We start from the raw sequence: 23,553 nt of genomic DNA on the forward strand, positions 1-23,553 counted from the left end.
GAAAGAATAAAAAGACAAAGACATACTAGGCAAAGCAATGCAAAGAAGGCAGGAGTTGCAATTCTGAAATCCGACCAGGTAGATTTACAGAAGAAAATCTTAAGAGGTTGGTTTTAAAAACAAAAACAAAAACATTTTATACCATGTTAAAGAGTCTAGACTTGGGGATCCCTGGGTGGCTCAGTGGTTTAGCACCTGCCTTTGGCCCAGGGCGTGATCCTCAAGTCCTGGGATCGAGTCCCACGTCGGGCTCCCTGCATGGAGCCTACTTCTCCCTCTGCCTGTGTCTCTGTCCCCCTCCTCTCACTCATGAATAAATAAAATCTTAAAAAAAAAAAGAGTCTAGACTTATACTCAATGAGAGACTTTGAAGAATAAACTGTACATAGATAAGAGTCAGGTGTGCACTTAAAGACAGATCAGACAGAGGGGACATGGAAGGCAGGGATGCAGCTAGAATGGGGAAGGGGGCAGACACCGAGGGCCTACTCTAGGACAGGTGGTCTGCACTCATGTCCTCGTTTTAATTCTTAGAACTATGGGAGGTGTCTCTTGTTATTCATATTTTATATATGGGGATTCTGAGGTTCAGGAAGATCAAGTAACTTGTTCAAGGATCAAGATTTTTCACCTAGCTCTTTGCCCCCACATATTGCTATTTGTTTAAAAAAAAAAAAGTTCAAGTAAGAAAAGGCGAGAGTCTAAGGAAGTACAGAAGGATTACTATTTAAGGAGCATATGTGGCAGGCTTGGTGATAGACTGGACATTGTGTAAGAGAATATAACAAGAAAAAGAAAGAAAGAATTCCAGAGCCATTATAGGAGCTACTATCTACAAGGAGTAACAAATACCTTGAAAAGGAAAACAAACCAGAACATCCTTTTTATCCTTTTACTGTTTACTGCTTTTTATTCTTCCCCAGCCTTGAGCTAACTCAAGCATTCATGATTTCTTGTTACACGTTAAAACACACACACACAAACACAAGCATCATTACAACAACCACCACCACCACAACAATCACCAGGTCCTATAAAAACTACGGAGACTGGAACAGATACACAAACATCTAGATAAAAATTCAACATAGATTACTACAAAGAAGGTACTGCATTTTCTCCTTTTTTCTTTTGGGGAAGGAGCACTTAAAATTAGTAATGTCTTAAAAATTAATACAAAAAATGTTTGGCACTGAGAGAAAAAAAAACTTTTACCAAATAAACATTTGGAACTGATTTATAGAAGAAAATCTACTTAGCAGAATGTACATATATATTCTTAAACTCTTAAAGTCTGTCTGTTTTTAAAGATAACAATAAAATCTCCTAGTTTTTCTACTTTAAAAACAAAAGCCCTGCATGTCCTCGGAAAACTCTTCTCCTTATCCAATTTTTGTTTTATTCTGGTGCCCCAACTGAGTCTTCCCAATTTGATATGAAATATTCAATTAAGTTATTTCTATGTTTGATTAAATAAGAATATATTGGCCTCCTTTTCTTTTATTCTATCTCATACTTACATGGAATGGTTCTCAAGTAGAGGTTATCTCTGATTACTTGCTGCAATTTGTGGTCAATTGATCCCTTCTGAAACTGAAGACTCAGGTAATGTCGCAAATCTTTATTAATGACTTTGCCTACAGAAAAAAACACAGAAGACAGAACATGTAACTGTTAGATCTCCAATAAAAAGTGATGTTAGTGACTGAATACACTTAATCCATTTGTCTATAGACAGAAAAAAGAAATCAGAGTGTTTTACTAAAAACAACACTGTCTTACTAAAAGCAAATTATTATAGTACTATAATTAATGATATATACCTAAAATAAATGATGTGGGCATAATTTTAAAAGAGTAGGGATGGACAAGGTACAGATCAAAGAATATGACAAATACCCAAGATAATTTCCACCTACGGTTTTTTTTTTTTTTTTTAATTTTTATTTATTTATGATAGTCACAGAGAGAGAGAGAGGCACAGAGACACAGGCAGAGGGAGAAGCAGGCTCCATGCACCGGGAGCCCGACGTGGGATTCGATCCCGGGTCTCCAGGATCGCGCCCTGGGCCAAAGGCAGGCGCCAAACCGCTGCGCCACCCAGGGATCCCCCACCTACGGTTTTAAATACCATCTATGTACCGATAACTCCTAGGTTCTTATCAAGTCTCCATTCCTGGCCTATGTCCACCAAGCTCCAAAGCCATCAAACTGTTTCATATATATTGCAGGTATATTTGTAAGTCAAATAAGCACCTCAAATTTCAGGTAGCCAAAGCAGAACTCTTAAATCCATCCTCCCCCAATTTTTCCTCTGCCCTGGTTTTCCTTGTCTTAGCAAATAATAGCACCACTGACCCAGGGGAACAAACCCTCAAACTAGAAGTCATCAGAAGTTTCTGTTATCTCCTTTTCACTTCTATCCCCCAGATTCAATCCATTAGCACCTTTTGTCAGTTCTACTCCCAACACATGTCCCATGTCCACTTTTCTCCTTTTCCAGAGCCTCCACCCTAATCTTAAACCACCATCATTTCCCTTTTAGAATTCTGCAACAGCCTTCTGTCTCCCTACATTCATTCTTGCCTCCTTCCTGCTCCCACCATTTGCACAAAAGCCATATTTCTGCACAAATTTCAAATATAAACCAGATAATCCCCACTCTCTTTAGTGCCCTTCCCCACCCATGACCTCTTACTGCACTTGGGATAAAATCCAAACTTCCACATGTTCTAGCTTTGACCATCTCTGACCCAAACCCATTCACTAACCCCCAACTAGCCATGCTTCTTCTACCCACAGTGGCCAGATTTCTGATCTTCAAAAAGGCCAAATGGGCCCTACCTCAAAGCCTGAACAGGCATTTCCTGTCCACTCACTTGACTCCTAGATGCAATGTGATTAAATGAGAGAATGAAAGATTTTTTTTTTCCTTACTCGTGGGGAAAATGGGAGATAAAAACAGGACTATTAGAAGTCTCAAAGGAATGGTAAACAGAAAAATGAAAGATTATAGAAATCTGATAGCAGTGAATTTATAGTAAAGGTTGAACTTAAAATGAAACCAAAGCAGCCTGAACACTGTTCATTATATATGAATTCACCACATTACAAAAGGACAATGTTAAAATATAATGGATTACTGTATCCAGTAAGAAATGACTAGGTGATTAAAATATATTCTTTGTTTTATTTGCAACAGCTTGTGACAAGGTTAGATAAGCCAAAACAGATCTTACTATAGATCACTTCATTCTTTTAACTGTTATTCCATAATGTAACATTTCTGATCCTCTCTTTTTGGTCTTTTCTCACAGGTATAAACAAGCAGAACCAAATGAGAAGGTGTTAATACAAGCAGGAAACCAGGGTGCTGCTCAAGTTTAAAGATAACATTCAGATCCTAAACTAATAAACAAACTAAAAAAGTTTGTTTTGCCTTGCCAAAAATAGATGCTGAGGAAGGGGGACCCCTCTGTGATCAAAGAAGAGAGCCTGAAAGATATTTACAGGGATAAACAGAAAAATCCTGGTTGCAGAAGTGGTTTCTGCCAGGCATTCAAGGGGCTCTACCAACCCGAGTTCCATTTAGATGGAATCATATTATGCCATTTCTTATTTTTATAACAGTGCTTGCTCACTGCTTGGTGGAAAAAACCTAATTCATAATCAATATTGTACAGTCTCAAGAACCCAGAAATGGACCCTCAACTCTATGGTCAACTAATCTTTGACAAAGCAGGAAAGAATATCCACTGGAAAAAAAGACGGTGTCTTCAACAAGTGGTGTTAGGAAAATTAGCCACATGCAGAAGAATGAACCTGGACCACTTACACCATACACAAAAATAAACTCAAAATGGATGAAAGACCTAACTGTGAGAGAGGAATCCATGAAAATACTGTAGGAGAACACAGGCAGCCACCTTTTTGACCTTGTCCACAACAACTTCTTGCTGGACACAGCTCTAAAGGCAAGAGAAACAAAAGCAAAAGCAAAAATGAACTATGGGGACTTCATCGGGATAGAAGGCTTTCACACGGGCAGCCCGGGTGGCTCAGCAGTATAGCACCACCTTCAGCCCAGGGTGTGATCCTGGAGACCCGGGATGGAGTCCCACGTCGGGCTCCCGGCATGGAGCCTGCTTCTCCCTCTGCCTGTGGCTCTGCCTCTCTCTGTGTCTCTCATGAATAAATAATTAAAATCTTAAAAAAAAAAAAAAAAAAAGAAAGCTTTCACACAGCAAAGGAAACAGCCAAAAAAACTAAAAGGCAACCTAAAGAATGGGAGATGTTTGCAAATGACTTATCAGATAAAGGGCTGGTATCCAAGATCTATAAGGAACTTATCAAACTCAACACTGAAAAAACAAATAATCCAGTCAAGAAATGGGCAGAAGACTTGAACACACATTTCTCCAAAGAAGACATACAAATGGCTTAGCAGACACATGAAAAAATGCTCAATATCACTCAGCATCAGAGAAATGCAAATCAAAACCACAATGAGATACCACCTCACATCAGTCAGAATGGCTGAAGTTAACAACTCAGGAAACGACAGATATTGGCGAGGATGCAGAGAGACAAACCCTCTTACACTGCTGCTGGGAATGCAAGCTGGTGCAGCCACTCTAGAAAGCAGTATGGCGGTTCCTCAAAAAGTTAAAAATAGAAATACCCTATGACCCAGCAACGGCACTACTAGGTATTTTTATCCAAAGGATACAAACAGGGATCCCTGGGTGGCCCAGCGGTATTGCGCCTGCCTTTGGTACAGGGCGTGATCCTGGAGTCCCGGGATCGGGTCCCACATCAGGCTCCCTGCATGGAGCCTGCTTCTCCCTCTGCCTGTGTCTCCGTCTCTCTCTCTCTCTCTCTTCTCTCATGAATAAATAAATAAAATCTTTAAAAAAAAAGAATATTTTAAAAAAAACAAAGGATACAACCATAGTGACTCAAAGGGGCATCTGCACCCCAATGTTTATAGCAGCAATGTCCACAACAGCCAAACTATGCAAAGAGCCCAGAAGTCCATTGACAGATAATGGATAAAGAAGATGTAGTATATACATATAATGGAATTACTCAGCCATCAAGAAGAATGAAATCTTGCCTTTTGCAATGACATGGAGAGAACTCAAGGGTATTAGGCTAAGCAAAATAGGCTAGTCAGAAAAAAGACAAATATCATGATTTCACTCATATATGGAGTTTAAGAAACAAAACAAGATGAACATAGGGGAAAGGAAGGAAAAATAAAGTAAGATGAATAAAGGGGAAAAGAGAAAAAAAATAAGTGGGTAATATCAGAAAGGGAGACAGAACATGAAAGACTCCTAACTCTGGGAAACAAACTAGGGGTGGTGGAAGGGGAGGTGGGCGGGTGGGGGGTGGTGGTGGTGACTGGGTGACGGGCACTGAGGTGGGCACTTGACGGGATAAGCACTGGGTGTTATTCTGCATGTTGACAAATTGAACTCCAATAAAAAATAAATTTATTAAAAAAAAAAAGAGAGGGAGACAAACCATAAGAAACTTTTTACTCTAGGAAAAAAATGAGGGATGCTGGAGGGGATGTGCAGGGAGGGGGACAGGGGTAACTGGGTAATGGGCATTAAGGAAGGCATTTGATATAATGAGCACTGGGTGTTATATGCAACTGATGAATCATAAATTCTATCCCTGAAACTAATAATAGAGTATATGTCAATTAAATTGAATTTAAATTTTAAAAAATTACTGTATAGTCTCATTTCTTATTGAATAAAACATGTCCCAAAATGAATTTATTAAATATTTTAAAAATTAGGTGTGTTCCAAGTGTTTTATAATAAATATTATACAAAAGCTTTGATAGATTGCTATATAGGTGCTTAAAAATTTTAGTGACATTTGTGGACATTTAGTTTTTGAATAGATAGAGAATCCATCATTTTTTTTTCCATTTAAAATAATATAGTACTTTTACTTTAACTCAAGATTTTGTTTTTAAATTTGAAACTTTAAGATATGGTCATATACCCTATGACACCTGGGTTGGCTCAGCGGTTGAGCGTCTACCTTTGGCCCAGAGCGTGATCCTGGAGCTCCGGGATGGAGTCCCGCATCGGTCTCCCTGCATGCATCCTGCTTCTCCCTCTGTCTGTGTCTTTGCCTCTCTCTCTCTCTCTCTCTCTCTCTCTGTGTGTGTCTCTTATGAATAAATAAAGATAATCTTAAAAAAAAAAAAAGATATGGTATAGCCCACAGAGGGAACTATAAAATGCTAAGAACTGGGATTGGATTTTAATTCAATTAAAATAACAGCCATTAAATCAGATATAAAGACAAAGCCATAATACAAAACACAGATCACAAGTTACAGTATAAAGCGGTTTCCTCTGGTGGAAATGAAGTTAAAACACCTCATTTTCTGTCAAGGGCCTACAAGATCTTAAGACTGAGAGGCCAGTTAAAGGAGAAAGAACTAGAGTTAAGGCATCACATCTAGGATTATCAGAGCTGGAACTGCACTCACTCTCAGTTACCACCTGCAACCCCTGCTGGGGTTCTGGATACAACACCGAGATGAACAGTTGCCAAGAAAAGGGTGAGGGATAATTTCATAAATGCGGTATTTTATTTAAAATGTGCAGGTCATTCAAAAACCTTCAAGGTTGAAAACAAACTATTACAAATATCAGTGAAATGTCGATTATAAAAGATTAACAATTTATACAGGTTGGCATTCTTTCAGATTAATAATTAATAGTAAAATATTTTGGATATAGTAGTCCTCATTGATTTCCTTGCCTCAAGAAACCAAAGACCTTCTGTAAGGGGACAGAATATTATGGTTCCCTCTTAAATAGGATTCCAGAGAATTTGTTTAAAAAAAAAAAAAGTACAAATATCCTGAGTAGGCAGATACTGCGGAATTGCTAGAAGGCCAACAGAAACATTAATTCACAAAAACACATCTGAGTGTATCTGTATTATCAAGTTGTATATAAACGTCAGCCTTTTATTTAGGCATAGTTTCACAGAAATTTGACATTTAAAGGGTATGAAAAATATTTACTTGGGGTTAATGCAGTTGTTGCTAAACAAGGAAGAGGAAAAGATTCTTCATAATTTAGCATTCCTACCCAGCCAGCCTTTGCTTTATTTATTTTTTTTTAAAGATTTTTATTTATTTATTCATAGAGACAGAGAGAGAGAGAGAGAGAGAGAGAGAGACAGGCAGAGGGAGAAGCAGTCTCCACGCAGGGAGCCCGACGTGGGACTCGATCCTGGGCCTCCAGGATCACACCCCAGGCTGCAGGCGGCGCCAAACCACTGCACCACAGGGGCTGCCCCAGCCTTTAAGTGCTAAGATTATTCCCTGACTTCTAAGTGATTTATAGGTTTATTTATGAAACATAAAATAGATCTATATATCTTATAAATACAGCTCCACTGGGGGAAAAGTTTGTAACTGTAACTGAAATCTCAATTATATGAATAAATCCAGATGCTCAAGTTTCAACATACGAATTCTTAGTTAAAAAAAACCCATAACTACAAATCCATACTTTCTGAATATATGTAAATTAATATTTGCTAGCAGTTCTGTTTGAGGAATCCATGTGTAGAGACACTGGTTATTAGATAAAACCTATGGCACACAAGCATGGGAGTGGCCATGCAAGCAGCTATAAACCAATCTAACTGTCAATATTCCACTGCCTTTTCTATAAGGATCATTCAGGACACTTTGCCAATCACTTCCTAAAGTCAAGATGGTACGTGACTTTACTATATTCTCTAATCCAGTAGCAATTATAAAATTGGAGGGAAAAGCGAGATGAGTTTAGCATATCTTGTTCTTACAAATTCACACTGATTCATAGTGGTCATCCCATTCTTTTCTAAACACTTAAAACATTTTATATTTTTTCAATCTCTTCAAATTTTGCCAGTTTCAAGTTAAGGAAGCAGATGTGAATTTTCAAATCTACTTCATGCCTTTTTGGAAACTGGAACATTTGTGTCTCTTTAGTCTCCTGGTACTTTCCATATTCTCCATGATTTCATAAAGAATAGTGACAATAGCTCTGAGATTAAATCTTGAGTTCATTCAATTTCTGGGAGGCAATTCAGTTGAGTTTTGAAAATAAAAATTCATTTAAAGTGAATGAAACTTTTACTATCTTCTCATTTTTTAAATATTGAATTTCCTCTGTTTGGGGCTCTTTGTTTTCCTTTTACTGTTGGAAAAGTAATTCTGCTAGTTCAAGATTATGGAAGCAAAGTATATGTCTGATTTCCGCCTACAAACATCTAACATTAACAACATCTTCCAAAAGTAAGCCTACCTCTTCCTTCCCTGTTGCTTTTGCTCCAGATACAACCTGAAAAGCATTTTTTGCTCCCGGAAGTATCTTAGCTCCTTTTGATTGTTGGCCTGTAGAGAAGAAAATTCCTAAATGCTCATTTCTTACAGTCTAGTAGTCTAGTAACTCTGTTAAATGTGATTATGTGCTCGTTCCATTTGTCAATCATACACATCTTATTAAAAACATGAGCAGCTCAGAGTATTTTGAGGAAACAACTTCCTCACATAACTTTTCTTTTAGAAATCTCCAGCCTCAGGATGCCTGGGTGGCTCAGTGGTTGAGTATCTGTCTTTGGCTCAGGTCGGGATCCTGGAGTCCTAGGATTGAGTACTGCATCAGGTTCCCCACAGGGAGCCTGCTTCTCCCTCTGCCCTCTCTCTCTCTCTGTGTCTAGCTCATGAAGAAATAAAGTCTTTAAAGAAACAAATAAAAAAGAAAAAGAAATCTCCAGTCTTAGATCCATATCTAGAAATGCTATAAACTTTTAAAAATCTGTTTTCCTCAAAGGCAAAAAGTATGGGCATAACCTTGTCCTAGTTCTCTTCCTTACTATGGAGACTATATGATAGTCTAGTGACTTTCCCAACACAATGAACATTACTCATTAGTTATTTCCCATTAGACTTCGCAGTGTATTTCATTGCTTCTTCCATCCCCTGACTCTATAGTAGTAAGAGAAAGCTATGTAAAAGTGGTAAAAAGATATACAGAAGTTTAACTCCAAACTGGCTTCTTGGTTAAGACAGGATGCCCCAAAACAAAATATATCAAATGGTAGTCTGTTTGTTTGTGAAACTATAAATGGTATTTGAACAAGACTTTTCTGGAAAAATCAATCTACACATTTCACAGTAAAATAAAATCTATGACACAGAAGTTATTCAAAATCATCTCATTTAAAAAAGATTATTTATTTGACAGAGCGAGAGCATATGAGTGGGTGGGAGAGGGAGAAGCAGACTCCCCACTGAGCAGGACTCCGTCCCAGGACCCCAAGACCATGGTTTGGGCTGAAGGTAGATGCCGAAATGACTGAGCCACCCAGGCACCTCTAAAATTATCTTATACAGTTATTAAACATACAAGTTTGTCAGCTGAGGGCCAGGCCATGGTTTGTTTTAACAGATTTAGTTTTAGTATCTAGCACGCAGAGTGACAGTTTAATTTTGTATTTTTAATTTTTCATTTGACCCTCTTCACCTTCGAATACATGAAATTTTAGAAGAGAATATTCACTACTCAGATGATACACTACTTTTTAATAGTCTATATTACAACTTTATCCTGTTTCTTAAACAATGAAACTGATTTTATTTTGACCATCAAAATAACTAAAATACATTTTCATTGAAGCAGCAAGCTCTGTAAGTCTTTAAAAGTAGGTTTAATTATAGTTTATATGCTAATTTCTTAAATTTTGTTCTTTATTAATTTTTTAAAAAGATTTATTTATTTATTCATTCAGAGAGAGCGAGAGAGAGGCAGAGACACAGGCAGAGGGAGGAGCAGGCTCCATGCAGGAAGCCTGATGTGGGACTCGATCCCGGGTCTCCAGGATCACACCCCGGGCTGCAGGCGGCGCCAAACCTGCTGCGCCACCAGGGCTGCCCTGTTTATTAATTTTTTAAATGTATTCACAAAATGGTATCTGGCTATCCTGCAAATATAAAATAAGGCTAAATTAATCATTCATATCTATTGTGTTCTGGCAACACTGAGGTTAACAAGTCCAAGCAAGAAAAAACGTCCCAAAGCCTTCTGCTTTTTCTAGGGGGGGGTGAAGGGGAGGAGATGTAAGAATCAATCTTGGCTCTTCTCCCTCAATGACATATCAAATCAATAACGATAACAAGGGGCACTTGGGTGGCTCAATGGTTGAGCATCTGCCTTCGACTCAGGTTGTGATCCTGGGATGGAGTCCTGCATCAGGCTCCTCACAGGGAGCCTACTTCTCCCTCTGCCTGTGTCTCTGCCTTGCTTGGTGTCTCTCATGAATAAATAAATAGAATCTAAAAAAAAAAAAGAAAGAAAAGACCCTACCCTTCTTTGCAGCAGCTGCAGCTACTGTGTAAACGAGTATGTACCAAGTCCCAAGTAGTAGGAGCTTGCGGGTACAGCAGTGAGTGAGAGTGCACCCAAATGAAACACAGACCTTGCATGGAAGATGAACACTGAAGATGTTTCAAACACTGGAGCGTTAGGAAAGATTAGTATAGAGCACTGTGGGAGTCTATGATCTAGATCTTTAGTTTGGGCAGTCTGGGAAGACAGTCACTAAGTTAGTTACACTGTAGTTGAAACGTGAAGGATAAACAGGAGCTGGCTGGGCCAAAAAAAGGGTAGGGGACAGGGTTGGGGATTTGAGGGAACGGGACATGCAAAGACACTTAACTTGAGGGACGAAAGAACACAGTGCTTACAGGAAGGGAGAGAAATCCAGTATATCTGGTTCTTAGAGAGTGGGGAATTGTTCCCACAAGCTGAGACAAGAGTTGTAGTGACCAGAGGGTTGACTAGCACCTCACAATAATGAGAACATCAACAACTTACATCTGACACCAAGGCCCTTAATAATTGCTTTAGGCCAACAACCATGGATATGTTCTTACTGGCCACCTCTACATTGCATACCTCAAATGCTGTGTCCCTATTTCTGTTCTGTCTTCTATCTCTACATTCACAGTCATAAAGTTGGAAGACCCATATCTACATAATCGTCTGTGTCTCTGTCATTACAGGCAAGTAGGAAGGAACTTAATGAAGTTTAAAAATAATTTATATAATTAAATTCTTACTCAGTCCTAAATCTGAAAAGCACTAAATACTTTAGAATCCCTTGAGCCATTTCAGTTTTTGCAACTAGTTGGTGTCCAGTACTCTGAGTTCCAGCTTGAAGAAATCCAGACTGAAGCAATCACGCAATGTTGCCACCTTCTGCAGAGTACTGCTGCCACCTGACTGTTTAGGAGAAAGCCTCCGGCTCATGGAGGTCACACTGAGTGTAATTTTTAGCCAACTTTATCGAGATAGTATTGACGCGTAACACAAGTGAGTTTAAGGTGTATGATGTGACGATTTGATACATTTATACACCCACAGCCCCTGGCAACCACCATTCTACTATTTCTATGAGTTTGGCTTTCTTAGATTCCACAAATAAGAGAACACACAATATTTGTCTTTCCTGTCACAGGTCACATTTTTTGCCTATATTACAAATTTATGGCAACAGTATACTGTTAAAATGGGAGTGTCCATTCTCCACTGGTGCCTGGAAGCAGCCGTCATAAATACATGAGTCAGATTTCATCTTCACCCTGAGTCCTACATCACTATCAAGTCTGTTGCTGCCTACCTGGCTCTTTCTCTGTACACCCAAGAAAGGCTTTCTTTTGTTTCCTCCCTTTCTTTCCTTCTTTTCTTCCTTCCCTACCTCCAGAACTGAGACCATAGCTAAAGAAGCAATTATTTGGTTTAGGTAGATTATACATCTGCAAAATCTCTGAACTGTAGCAAACTAAATATATTCATTCCTGGATGCCTAACACTGCTTATTACATGTAGAATTCAATGTTAATACAGCATTCAAATGGCTTCATTATATTCAAGTTATGTATAAGTAAAACACATTATCAAGCTTTTAAAAAAATTTTTGATGGTTTTTATTGGTTTAAATAAAGCAAGTATTTCAGTGTAGGATGTATTTGCAAATAACAATCATTTCTCTAAAACAAAACAAAACCAACTCTGAAGCATGGCCAGGGCTCTGAATTATATAGAAAAAGAGTTGGTGCCCATTGTATCTTTGTAGGTTCTTACTTTGGAGGCAACTATACCGGTCCTGCTAACACCCTGCCCCACCCTTCTAACCTCTACCTTCCGCTATTACCCCTACTGGTTTCAGTTTTGTGTCTACTCTACCTGGCACCCCACAGAGTTGTGTACATATAAATACTGTCAGGGGAAAAGGTCTGCACACTGGCCACTTGTCCACCTGCTCTTTGAAGCCAAGACCCAAGTGGAACTGTGAAGTCTGCAGTAAGAAGCTTCCGTTTTCATCTCTCCTCCTTGCTGGTTTGTGCTACAGAGCAGTGGAGCACCCTGCAGCCTCCCTCACTGGGTCTTAGGCCTGTGTGAAGTTAGAACTATGCTTCGTTCATCTCCCTTCAGAATGCCTAGCATAGTGCTGAGTAAATATTTCCCTTAAACACACCAAACTGGCACTTTAAATAATGGGGTTACTATACTGATGGACTTTTAACTGGAATCCATCTCAGAAAAACACGTCTACTGTAATTCTCAAAGACAAAGAAATCCTTTCATTAAGCAGCAGCATTAAAAAATAATGTCTTCAAAAAAAATAATGTCTTCACTATAACAAAGTGGTCAAATGCTCTAGATATATTTTAAATGAGAAAAGCAGGTCACAATACAAAATATTCATTGGGACCTCAAACTGAAGTAATCTCAGGATATGCAAATGAAAAACATACATAAGACAAACACATATTTAAATACTTAAAAATACTCAGTATTACTGTAGGATATAATTATTGGGTAATTTTTCAAACATTTTCTTTAAAAACTCTTTTCCTCATAGTTTTTGTATTTGCAAAATTTTTTTATAGTGAAAACCTATTACTTTAACAAGAAAACACTTTTAGAAATTAGATTGTATTTTGAAAAACTGTGCCCTTCAAAGGTCATTAGTGGAAAAGGAAGCCTGACCCAGTGGACTAATATGACAAAAAATATACCAAAGTTCTATGTGAATGCTGAGACTAGTTGTGTAGGTTTTCTTTTAATCATTTGTTTTTAATAAGTATTATTTTGGGGGCACCCGGGTAGCTCAGTTCATTAAATAATATAATTTTTCAAGTTTTTAATTTAAAAGCTGCTTTTATCTAAACGCTCATTCTTTAAGATCTCAACATCTCATGGCACCTGGGTGGCTCAGTTAGCTAAGCATTGGACTCTTGATTTCAGTTCAGGTCATGACCTCAGGGTCCTGAGATCAAGCCCCCTGTTGGGCTCTGCACTGGGTGTGGAGCCTACTTAGGATTCTATATCTCCCCGCCTCTCTCTATCCCTCTCTGCCTCTCAATGTTTGTGCATGCATATGCATGCTCTCTCTCTCTCAAAATAAATAAAGAGACAAATTGAGGTATATAGTAGAAAATAAGTATTATTTTCACCATGCTAGATTAAACTGCAGCCATTTTGCTTTTAACTGAAACTCTCAATTGATACACTACAGAACTAAAATCTACATTTGAAAAATTAGAAATTATCACTCTAGAAAAGACATGACAAAAATCACAATTTTCCCCTTAAGAAGCCATTTATCAGAAAGAGCAAAGTAAAATGAAACTTCCTAGCAGAACAGAGTGGAAAAAATAAGGAATAAATCATCAGAAGTGGGTCCTTTATTTGGATGAAGCTTTTATTTGATGGGATCATGTAGATTTAGCACTTAAAGAAAAACAGTATTTGTAAAGTGCTATCCTGTGGCTATTTACAATTTTTTCTTTGTGACACTCATGTCAGGAATCATTAGCAAATCTGTCATAATGTGAGATAACCAGTGCTTGGTTGGCACACCAATATCTGAATCACAGTATTAATGCTTCATCCTTTTGACAAGAGGGTACAAAGCCATCTATTGTGCCCTGTCCTTTTCCCTGAAAACAGAATAACTGGGTTCAGTAGTCTTTGCAAATCAAAGTTACGTGCTTCAACAGATTGTCCAAGACTTGAGGCAGAGGATCTGTTACTAAAGTTTCATTACAACAGCTGATAGAGACAGCTGAAAGGGAACACAGATGTACTTGATTAGAGGTCTGACCAAAACAATGCTATTAGAGAATTCACATTATATTTTTAAGATACATCATTATGTAAACAAACTGAACCTCTGGGTTCAGGTAGTACGCTAAATATAATTAATCACTATTCAAGAAGCAATTTCATAGACTCTTTTTCTCTGATCAGTTTTAAATATGAGAATTTATACTAATCCTTAGAAATTTTCTAAAGTAGATGGTTCTACAAATTATAGTATACATCAAAAGTGATCTGACTCTAACAAGAATCAGCATTCATTATATAAAATTATTTAACTATTCTCCATTTTCATTTCTAATCCCTGTTTAATCAGTAACATATTTTAAAAGATTTTTAAAGTTATCCTTATAAAATATGGTTATGAAAAATGTCAAAATTCCAAAGAAATGTTTTTGGGGATAAATGGCTACTTCTATGCATATCCCCCATTCAGATTTCTCCACTAAAAATCCTTTCCCCCACTCACCCTACCTGTAAGGCTGAGTGAATCAGGACCTTCCAGAAAACATCAACGAAAATAAAAATGTCAGAAGATCTCCAGCCTCCCATTCCCCATTAAAGGATGGGAAGGAAAGAAAGAAGAAATAAATCAACACCTCTAAAGTAACCAATGGCAAAAAATAAATCTATTCCAAAAGACAATGGAATTTCTATAAATTCTATCAGTTGGAACTAAGAAACTGCACTCTAAGAACCACAATCAAGAGTACTACGTGGCATTTTCTACCTTGATAATCCTGAATTTAGGTTCAAGTACTAAAAGAGAATCTTCTTGGCTACTGGCAGTATAAGTCACTTTTACAAAAACCAAAAATAGAAGGAAAAACACTATGTTGTAAACCTGAAGCTAATATAACACTGTATATTAATTATACTGGAATTAATTTTTTAAAAGGTTGAATAAGCTATGGATTCCATTACAATAGAAATCTATGTAGCTATAAAAAAGAAATAAGACTCTATAACAAAATCTAAAAAAAGAAAAAAGGGATCCCTGGGTGGCGCAGCAGTTTGGCGCCTGCCTTTGGCCCAGGGCGCAATCCTGGAGACCTGGGATCGAGTCCCACGTCGGGTTCCCGGGGCATGGAGCCTGCTTCTCCCTCTGTCTGTGTCTCTGCCTCTCTCTCTCTCTCTGTGTGACTATCATAAATAAATAAATTAAAAAAAAATTTTTTTAAAGAAAAAAAAAGAAAAAGGTTACTCTCTATCCATTCAACATTAATTTTAAAGATACAAAACAATTTGGATCACGCTGAGAAAATAGCAGAAACTGATATGCAGTGTTCTACCTCTTAAGCCAAACACATTCTACAGACTCTAAGTAGGAAACATGCATACTTGATCCCAGGACGCCTGGATCACGACCTGAGCCAAAGGCAGCTGCTCAACCACTGAGCCACCCAGGTGTCCTAGGTTCTTAAGTGGGAGGCGTAAAGGCAGCAGGCAAACCTATTTCAAAGCTGCCAAGCAGAGTGACTTTGAGTGGAATGATACATGCTGATCTCCAAAACAAACTGTGTATGAGCTTCCTGCTCCCCATTCCTAAGAGCAAGAGACAGAAAGTTCAGAGAGAAACAGTGACAAAGTTCCCAAAATGTAGCTGCCCTTTGCTCTGCTCCCTCCCTAGCCCCCTGTACCTTACCAGACATCTGATGCTATAAACAGAGGCTAGATACTTCTCCATCAAGCTAGAGAGTTCATGTGCTAATGATAAAAGCCAAGTGGAACCCAGGGACATATGAAAGTTACTCAAGAAGTAGCAGTGATGGGTTCTAAGTAGAGAGACAACAAGAGCAGACTGGCATAATAAAAATGAACTGGAGAATATACCGGGGAAGGAGCCAAAAACAGCTACGGCACAGACACTTAAAAGATGAGAGTCACTGTCTTGGTGAGAGATGATTTAGATCAGCAGTGGTAGTGGAGGAAAAAAGCAGACGGATCTAAGATTCATTGTATATACCCACATATATTAAGGGTTTTTCAATACCAAACAGGATCCTTAGAAGAAGAAGTTGTCTTATATTTGATCCGTACAAAGTCTTCAATTACAGAATTATCCACAAAGTGTTTTATTAAAAACAACAACAACAACAACAAATTATTGTCTGGAAAGACATGTTAGTCTGAACCAACAACTGTTTCCAGAGATAATATGACACAACTGCTGAGGGGTGGGGGATGGTAGGAAGGCAAATAAAGTGAGAAGATTTAGTGATTATTCCTTGGAGTATTACTTCACAATCACATGTGGTAGACATTACTGTCAAGCAATCTTTCAATGATCACTTGAAAAAAGTGACTCAGTCCATGCTTAGGTTATGAAATCATGAATATATGCCAACAGAAAAAGTGAGGGGAAAAAATCTGCTCTAATTGTACTTGTGGCTGGGACAGAATTATACACAGTTTTAAAAACACAGTATCTCAAGCAACTTGGATGGAAGGGAGGAGAGAGTGATCTGGAAAGCCATGTTGGATGACTCATCCCAGTGTTGACAAAATACTCAAGATGTATGTTGAAGAGCTGGAACAAAATTTTTACATGAGATAGTGGGGAAAATATCTCTAAATTTTACACACACACACACACACACACACACACACACATAACTAAATTGGATATTAAAAATCGAAATTTGATTCTATCCTTCAAAGTTTAGATTCATGCTGCCTAGTCAAAGGATATTTTTTTTAAAGAGTCTTTTTAAAAACTGTAGGATAGCTTAACTCTGGGTCTCCTAATATTTGGATTTATGCGATATTATGAATAGAACCTCTAAGTCTTGGCAATCTACTAGACAGAAGAGTCAGGGGAAAAGAGATAATAAAAAAAGATCACTTCAGGTTTCTAACTTGAATCATCAGGTGAATTTGAGTTCCATTATGAAAAAATAAGTAGAAGGAGGAAGGAACAGTTTTAGGAATTGAAGCAAGAAATTACGTTATGATTTGGAGCATGTTATTTGAGATGCTACTGAGGCAGACATCATGTGAAAATACCAAGACATCTGAACTTAGAGCTGTGAATTGAGACTCTTGAGCTCGCAGGGATTAATCAACAAAAATGTGGCCTTGGTTGGGATGTGGGGCAATAAGTTTCATGCACTACTGATGGGGATGTAAGTTGCTTCAACCTTTCTCAAAGGCATTATGGCAATATCTTTACCATGTATTTGCACATCTTCTGATGGGAGAGCTCTACGAAAGCTCTCTTCACACTAAACAAACAAATGTGCAAGATGAGTGTTCATCACAGCACTATTTACAAGGCATTTAAATGTCCAACCACAGGACAGGCAACTGGTAACTGTAAATGATGAAACACAATCTTCAAATACTGAGGCCTAATGGAATCTCACCATATTACAGAGTAAAAAAGAGGAAGCTCGTTGAACAGCATTCAGTGCAAAGTGTCATTTATGAAACAGGTGCATGCTTTTTATGTGTCTGTATGCAAAAATGTATTCTAAAATGTGCTCATCTCTGAATGGTGAGAGGTTAAGTGATTTCTACCCTCATCTTTGTAATTTTCTATATTATTTGAGAGGTTTAAAAAAAACCCAAAGCATATCTTTTTATAGATTTTCAAGAACTCTATAAAGGTGTTTTTTTTTTCCTTTTTCTTTACTGTTTAAGAATTAGAGCACAATATAATCTTGGAGGTAAACAATAAAAACAGGAGAGGAAGATTACCCTGGCTGAATACAGCTGGCTTTCAAATTTTAGGGCTATATAACTAGAAACACATTTTCAAAGTTGGAACACCATCCCAGGCTTGAGACCAAACAATTAGGCTAGATGAGTTAGTCCTGGTTGACCTATGCCTGTAATTTGATGACTGAAATGAATAGTGTGACTGAATGCTTAACACATCACTCACAGAACTAGTTTCTGAACCCCAACTCAGGGATTGAGTATGATAATGTGATTTAGGACAAGTTATATAGACCACATCCTAAGGATTAGTAAATTACATACGAGAAAATAGTAGAAAAACAAATAGCCTGACCACAATAAAAATATTTCCCATAAGAAAGAAAAAAAATAGAAAGATATGATAGAGATTATCAGCCTCTTCCTTAAAGCAAATAAAACCAAAAGACAGTAGTATAATAAAACAAAACACCAAGCACTGTGCTAGTGTTGAGGTTATAAAAATCAATGTAGTACCTGCCCTGGTGTTATGGTATCACAGACAAGGATAAACAAATAACTAGAAAACTCAGCTAAGAAGCAGGTATAAGGTGCATGAGAGTATATAGCCAAGAGAAAATAATAGTTGTGTTTGATGGGAAAGACAGTTCCTCTAGATAGGGAGTATGGATGGTGAAGGATAGAAAAGAAAGCACAACAGGCCTTCCAGGCAGAGGAGGAACATGCACGGTGCCTTGAGGGTAAAAAGCAGAATGGCAATTGATTATAAAACTAGTGAGACAGGTAGGAAGCTCAGATAACAGAAGGCATTGCTTGGGACAATAAAGAGTTGGAATACTATTCTGTAGTGAAGAAGTCACTAAAAGTTTTACTAGGGGAACAGCACAGCCATTGTTTTAGATGGATCATTCCAGCAACAATAGGGACTTCAGAGACAAGAGAATAGCTGGAGGGCATGGAGACAGCATAGAATGAATTTAGCCACAAAGCAATTAATACTGGCATTGGAAGCAGTAATAGAAGAATCAATGCAGCAGAAAATTGGATGGGTGAGCTAGGAGGCTGACTCAAGAAACATACACTGAACCTGAAAAATTAACCAAGAAATGAAATGAATGCTTCGCAATTTGCAGAGTGCTGTAACTCAAATTACAGGAGTCTCAGAAGGAGAAAAGGAAATGAACAATTAATAAACAAGAAGTGTAGCAGAAAACTTGAAATGAGACTGGAAATAGAAAAGTTCACCACTGCCTCAAGAGAAAGACCAACAGCAGTAGCATCAAAAAGAGACAAATTTAAATTCTTTTAGTTTTTGTTTGTGGGGGGAGGCAAGGGTCTCCAAACTTCCCAAAATAAAGAATAGATATTTAAAGAGTCAAAATTGAGAGAGATTAAGATGACAGGTCCATAGTGAAAGACATGATGTGATTTGCTTGAAAACAAAGAAACTTTCAGAGTTCTGGGGTGGTGGTTAAAATTTTTTTTTTTCATCTAACTAGCTTTTCTTCAGAGAACAATGAAAGGAGAAACCTAGAACTCTAAGACTGAAGGTAAAAGAAAACCTGATAATTTAGAGCTGCTGTAGGAAAATGCTATATTATATTGCTATCGTGATGAAAAAATAAACAGGTGACACATGAAGAAGAAACAAGAAGCTTAAGCAAGGTAACGAAACCAATAAATACCAGCAGCAAGCCACAAACTATCTTATTTTTCACAGCAGAAAGTCAAAAATTACTCCTTTATAGAAAGACATAAATTGATCACAGTTAGGTTGGAAAAAGCCTATGGTAAGTTCAAGACTAACTTCATTTTCAGTGGCTCCAAAAAGCTGTATCATATGATTATATCACCTTGCTACTAACACTTTGAGGCACTTTGATAATACACATGATTGAAATTAATGTTTCTAAACTCTGCAAGAAATAATATGATTCATTTGTGCCTTAACCTCAGTAAATTTCACCTGTGGTACTTTGTTCAACTTTAAATTTAAAACTAAAACCAAGCCCACTTCTGCTGCTCTTGAAAATACTATCTACCCTATTTAAGAGAAGGATCAGCAGATGATAAAAACCACTACTGAAAAGAAAATTATTCTTAATTATCAAGGGCTTTTACAAAGAGTCAGATATGATTATTTTAGCTGATACTTTATAAGACAAATTGGTAAAAAAAAAAATTAGTCATTAGTGATAAGACTGAATGACTGTACCTTAAGTCTTTGTCTTAAATGTTGTTACTATTTTTACAATTACAAAACCAACTAGAAAAAGCCAAACACAAATATGTAGCTATATTTTGTTTATAACTATGAAGACAAAAATATATACATTAATAATGACTGAAAGGGAATTTATAGACATGAAAACATGTTCAGTTTTATTTCTGGGAAGCTGTGTATATTTTTAATATAAAATTTAATGAAAAACTGACATACAAAAAGATTCATACTTGGCTCCATAAAAATGAAATGCATCATTTTTCTTATCAAAGAATGAATATGTAAGCAGTAATGCTATATTTATGTGATAATAACTGGTGAAGAAACCAATTTAATTGCTTTTGTTAAATTAATGATTTCTAATTATTTTAGCCATAGTCGTTTTATCTGTCATTGAACAATGGTATATGTATTATAAAATTTAAAATAACAACTCTATAGCAACGGCTTAAATATTTTTGTAAAAACAGAATTCTATCTTCAAAAACATGTTATAACAAATTCCATGTACAAGAGTGGATTAAGACTACAGAGTCCAATTTGAAAAGCATTGCTCTGCCAGTATGGATTTATCAGACTAATATGTATGAGATTGTTTTAGTTCCTCAAGAGGACCACAATATGCCTCAGTCACCTTAAAAGGGGGTAACAGGGATTTCTATTAATAACATGTCATGTACTAAGGCTTCCCATAAGCATGATGAATTTAGTCTAAAATGGTATCCTGCTTTCTCCCCCCATGTAAGTTCTGTTTAAATATAGAATTTTTTTGTAAGTTGAAAAGGGTGGGGGGAAGCCACTAGGAAAAAATATGGTGAAATTAATGACTAGACTGCAGAAAAAGAAATGCAATGATCTTTAAACTTCTAGAAAGATATTAAAAAAAAAGATATTTCACTTCACTCATGACAAGATAAATGCTAATTAAAACACTGAGATATCATTTCTTACCCAGCAGAATGATGAAACCCTCGACACCATTGCTGAGGTTGTGAAAAAACAGGCATTCTTATACATTGTTGGCGGGTGCAGTGGCATACCAAGAGTGGGATGGTGAAAATACACCATGCCAGGTACCCACAATAAAAAAGAACATTGTCTACAGAGATTTTACAACCAAAACTTAAAGCTGACTTGCTTAACATCATGTGCCAGTAATTTTTTAAGAAAATATAAGCAGGGCAGCCCGGGTGGCTCAGCGGTTTAGTGCCTGCCTTCAGCCCAGGGTGTGATCCTGGAGACCCAGGATCGAGTCCCACATCAGGCTCCCTGCATGGAGCCTGCTTCTCCCTCTGCCTGTGTCTCTGCCTCTCTCTTTCTCTCTCTCTCTCTTCTCTCTCTCTCTCTCTTTCTCTCTCTCGCTTGCTCGGTCACTTGCTCGCTCTGTGTCTCTCATGAATAAATAAATAAATCTTTTTTTTTTTTTTTAAAGAAAATATAAGCAATGAAATATTCCCTAAAAAAACCTTTTGTTGTTCCTAATTCTAAATAATTGTTGTGGCTGCTGCTATGTTCTAATAACATTATGCAAACTCAAATTAGACATTTTTATTAACTATTTCTTAGACATTGAATTATATACATAAGTTCATTTGGAGAACTCCCAGTACAGCCTCAGATATACATGGACTCGATTCTACATACTCATTTCAGAAATTAAGTTTGTAGCGTTTTGAAATGGTTCAAAATCTTGAGCACAGTCTCAAGCCCCTGTGCTATACTACGTAGTCCTGCACTGAAATAATATATTTCAAATAAACAAAGACAGCTGTATGATATTTCTCTCTCTAGGTTATCTGTTTTTCTCCTGGTAGGAAGTTTCAGATGAGTTCATCAGACCCCAAAATATTTCCAGACAGCTGGATTCAGCCTCAAACAATGAATAGTAAAACACAAAGCTTTAAACACAGTTATTTAAAGAACAGTGCACAGAAACTGTGGTTAAGGTCATTAACTAAACGACAACAAAATGTAAGGAAATGGACATTTACATGGAAAAAAGAATCAAATTTGGAAGAATGGTAGGAGAGACAACAAAAGATACTGCTGTTACTGGAAAAAACCAAAGGGCAATGTTTATTTGAATGCTTGGTTATAAACTAGTGGAGCAAATAACATCAATGTTCATGACCATTCAGTCATTTTCTCTCAATATTGCAAAAGAAGAAAAACTGCAGGGTTTTTTTAGTCAAATATAATATAAATTTAAGATGATTTTTCTGGCAGAGATATTTCAGTAAACATTTTTTAATATACCATTTATTTTATTTTTAATTTACTTTTACTAGCATGATTATATATTTAAAAGCTCAATAAAAGAAAATAATTTGTTTCTATTTTGTTTCTATCAATACAGTTCATTTTATTTCATAGTTATTACTGAAAATAATTTTATCATATAGAAGAGCCATGTACTAAAAATTACCTGCTCCAGGCATCAAACACACTAGGTTTGCCACTATGGAGTGTAAAATGATACAACTAGCGTGGAAGAAAAAAAAATAGGGACAGTTAGAGTTCTGGTTACATAACAGCAAAGAGAAACACTGGTGGGCTAAGCCAGAGATGAATAAAAATGGTTATCTACCATGGAAGCAGTAAAAGAACTGGGTAGGGGGTAGGGATAGAAAACCGAAGCAAAATTCTAACTATACTTTTTTAATACAGTCTGACTTCTGAACCATACAAATGTTTTATACATTCAAGAGAATAAGATGGAGTAAAAAATCTAAATCAGCAAACCTTAACACTGAAAACAAGTGTAAATAAATGAACTTGACTGCATATCAAGTTAGTAACAAAACCACATGAAGACAAAAAATATTTCAGGTCACTTTTGAACATAGTATTCTGACATATACTGGGATATATTCTAAGGATAATAAAATTGCAAAGAAATATTAAATTTCCCATGACAGTTGTATTATTAATATTGGTTCATATAATTTTTAACCAATTTAATTTGCACTATAAGATAAAACAAAAAGGTAGCTATGTAAATGCTATTAGGAATCAAGATGTTCAGTGGAAGACAGAAAACACCATATTGGTGTATCGACTGGTGTCGACTTGTGTAATCTGCACAAGTATCGACAAAAAGCCATGACTTTAAAAATACACATGCACATCTAAACATAACTAGAAATGTAGTCTGTCTACACAACTTCATTATATCCACTAGAGGTAATGGCATCCCAGAAGCAATGAATATCTCTAATGTTCAGATCTTGCTTTCTAAATACCCTTCTCCATTAAAAGGAACCAGGGCTCTTTGAGAAACAACTGGTTCTAGAACTAGGGCAGGGAAAATATAAGTGAGCATAGTTCATTATTTTTTTCTGAAAAGTAAGGAAAAAACTAATGAAGGGCTGTCAAAAAGGCACATGAGCCAGCTTTGAGAGGCTTTCATCAGCCACTTGAGAGAATTTGAACATCAAAAAGAACAGTTGTAACTGTTTATAACAAATT

General features: G+C 36.9%; 1 protein-coding gene across 3 annotated transcripts in view; it reads right to left on the reverse strand.

Annotated features, from left to right (window-relative positions):
- MAGI3 (membrane associated guanylate kinase, WW and PDZ domain containing 3) overlaps positions 1–23,553 on the reverse strand; it is a 235,061-nt gene that overhangs the window by 93,714 nt on the left and 117,794 nt on the right. For all 3 annotated transcript variants that reach the window (XM_038562293.1, XM_038562292.1, XM_038562294.1), the window contains exon 2: positions 1,521–1,637. In XM_038562293.1, the coding sequence (XP_038418221.1) occupies positions 1,521–1,637 (117 nt within the window). The remainder of the gene's footprint in view (positions 1–1,520; positions 1,638–23,553) is intronic.

The sequence above is a fragment of the Canis lupus genome, chromosome 17, assembly GCF_011100685.1.
Source record: "Canis lupus familiaris isolate Mischka breed German Shepherd chromosome 17, alternate assembly UU_Cfam_GSD_1.0, whole genome shotgun sequence".
NCBI lineage: Eukaryota > Metazoa > Chordata > Mammalia > Carnivora > Canidae > Canis > Canis lupus.